The 1,787-nt window shown below is 47.2% G+C and overlaps 1 protein-coding gene across 1 annotated transcript in view; it reads right to left on the bottom strand.

Annotated features, from left to right (window-relative positions):
- Window positions 1-669, bottom strand: part of CRTC3 (CREB regulated transcription coactivator 3) — a 97,660-nt gene extending 96,991 nt beyond the window's left edge. Inside the window, exon 1 of the mRNA XM_040257523.1 lies at window positions 125-669. Within this exon, the coding sequence (XP_040113457.1) occupies window positions 125-127 (3 nt within the window). The 5' untranslated portion in view covers window positions 128-669. The remainder of the gene's footprint in view (window positions 1-124) is intronic.
- Between the last annotated feature and the right edge of the window lie 1,118 nt (window positions 670-1,787).

Raw genomic sequence — 1,787 nt, 5'->3', positions numbered from 1 at the left:
CCCGCCGCCGGAGGGCTTTCCCCGGCGTCCCGCGCCCGGCTCGCGACCCGCCGCGCGGACCCCGCGAGGAGACCCCCGGCTCGCGCGGCAGAGCGGGCCCGACGTGAGGGAGCAGCTAGGGTACCATTTTACTGAAGCGCTCCCCGGTAGGGCTCGCCTGGCCTTCAGATTGACGTTACAGTTTTCAAAGAGTTTGAACACCTTGCTCGCCCTCCCCAGTCAGGCCGACTTCCTTCAACGGGGCGAGAACGGGCGACCTACGCTTGAGCAATCCTCTCCCTCGGTTCCCACCCCTGTGGGGCCTAACAGCTGCCCTCGGTCCTCCGCCTCCCAGCCCGCTTCCTCCCTCGATCTGTGTCGCTGACCGTCCGCTCGGGCCCACCCAAGAAAACAGCTACTAAATCTGGATCTCAGTTTCTAAAACCGTCTCCCGAGTTGCACTTGAGACGCCATCCCCCCCGCCCGGGGGTCCCCCTCTTCGCTCCTCAGCCCCTGCCCCTTTTCCAGGCTCTTTATGAGCATCCGTGGGCTCTTTCGGACTCCAGCTCCAGCCTAGTCAGTCAGCCTCATTGGTTTTCTCCCTCTCCTGCAGCCCCCGAAGTTCCTCGCCGTAGAGATGTTGATGTGTGTAAAGATGTCCTGGACGCCTCTGAAACTGTGTCTCTGCCTTTTGTAAGCTAGTAACTATCAGGGACACGCAGAAGACTGCAGAAAATGATGTTAGCGCCACCCACGCCCTCCCCTATCAAGGTTAAATGTATCAAAACATTTTGCTTCATTTACTTGGTATTTATTAACGAAATAGAAAATCAGGCAGATCTAAAACCCCACCCTTATTCTTTCTTCCTCCTCCCTAGAGGTGGTCACTGGGCTCAAGTTGGTACATGTCATTCACATTAATGTTTTTACACTTTTATTTTATACGACATATGGATCCACCAACTGCATATGAATACCAAATTTTATTTTTAAAATTTTACAAAAAAGCTACATCATGCTAAATAAACTTTGGCAGCTTTTTTTCATTTACCATTGCTTTTGAAATTCGTTTGTATTGATTCATTTCTTCTAATTCCTGTGTAGTATTTCACTCTACTTTTTCTGTGTCTCATAGATTGTTTTTTAGAAAATTTAATGAGAATATACCTCTATTAGCAAGAGGTTAGTTTGATTCATTATGATTAGTTTGATTCATTATGATTGGATTTATTTCTTCTGTCTTATTTTGTACTGTTTATCATGCTTTTACTCTATATTTTCTGCTTTTTCAGTTTCAAAGAACAGAATTTATCCTAGGTAAAGTACAGAAGGATTTACTATAGGGTGTAAAATGGCTTAAGGACTTGTGTGGAGGGCTGAGCAAGCAGACTCTGGGTCGAAAGATTCAGAAGTGACCTGGAGACACATGCTGCAGAACCAAGCCAACAAAAGAGCCACTGCTTCTTCTAAAATCTGGAAGCCACCTACTGAATTGGAGGGCTGTCACTACACTGGCCACCTCCTGGACCCTGAAGCCACCATAGAAAAATACAACAGTACTCACCAATAGAAACAGCACATACAAAGGCTCAGCTTCACTTCCACCTCACAAATCAAATAAAAAACAAAATTGGACTGGAGGTGCCAAAACTGCATCCAGAATCCTAGCTGCAGTAACATCTAGGAAATGTGGTTATAGCCTTTCAGCTTCTGAGATACAGGGAGGTGCCGTAGGACACTGGAATGAGCTAAATCCTCTATTTTCATCTACCAATTCACCAATGCAGGGATCTATCATGTCTGCGTTC

This window comes from Oryx dammah, unplaced genomic scaffold, assembly GCF_014754425.2.
Source record: "Oryx dammah isolate SB20612 unplaced genomic scaffold, SCBI_Odam_1.1 HiC_scaffold_16, whole genome shotgun sequence".
Lineage (NCBI taxonomy): Eukaryota > Metazoa > Chordata > Mammalia > Artiodactyla > Bovidae > Oryx > Oryx dammah.
The sequence above is the reverse complement of the archived record's forward strand: the minus strand, read 5'-3'. Positions and strand labels throughout refer to the sequence as shown.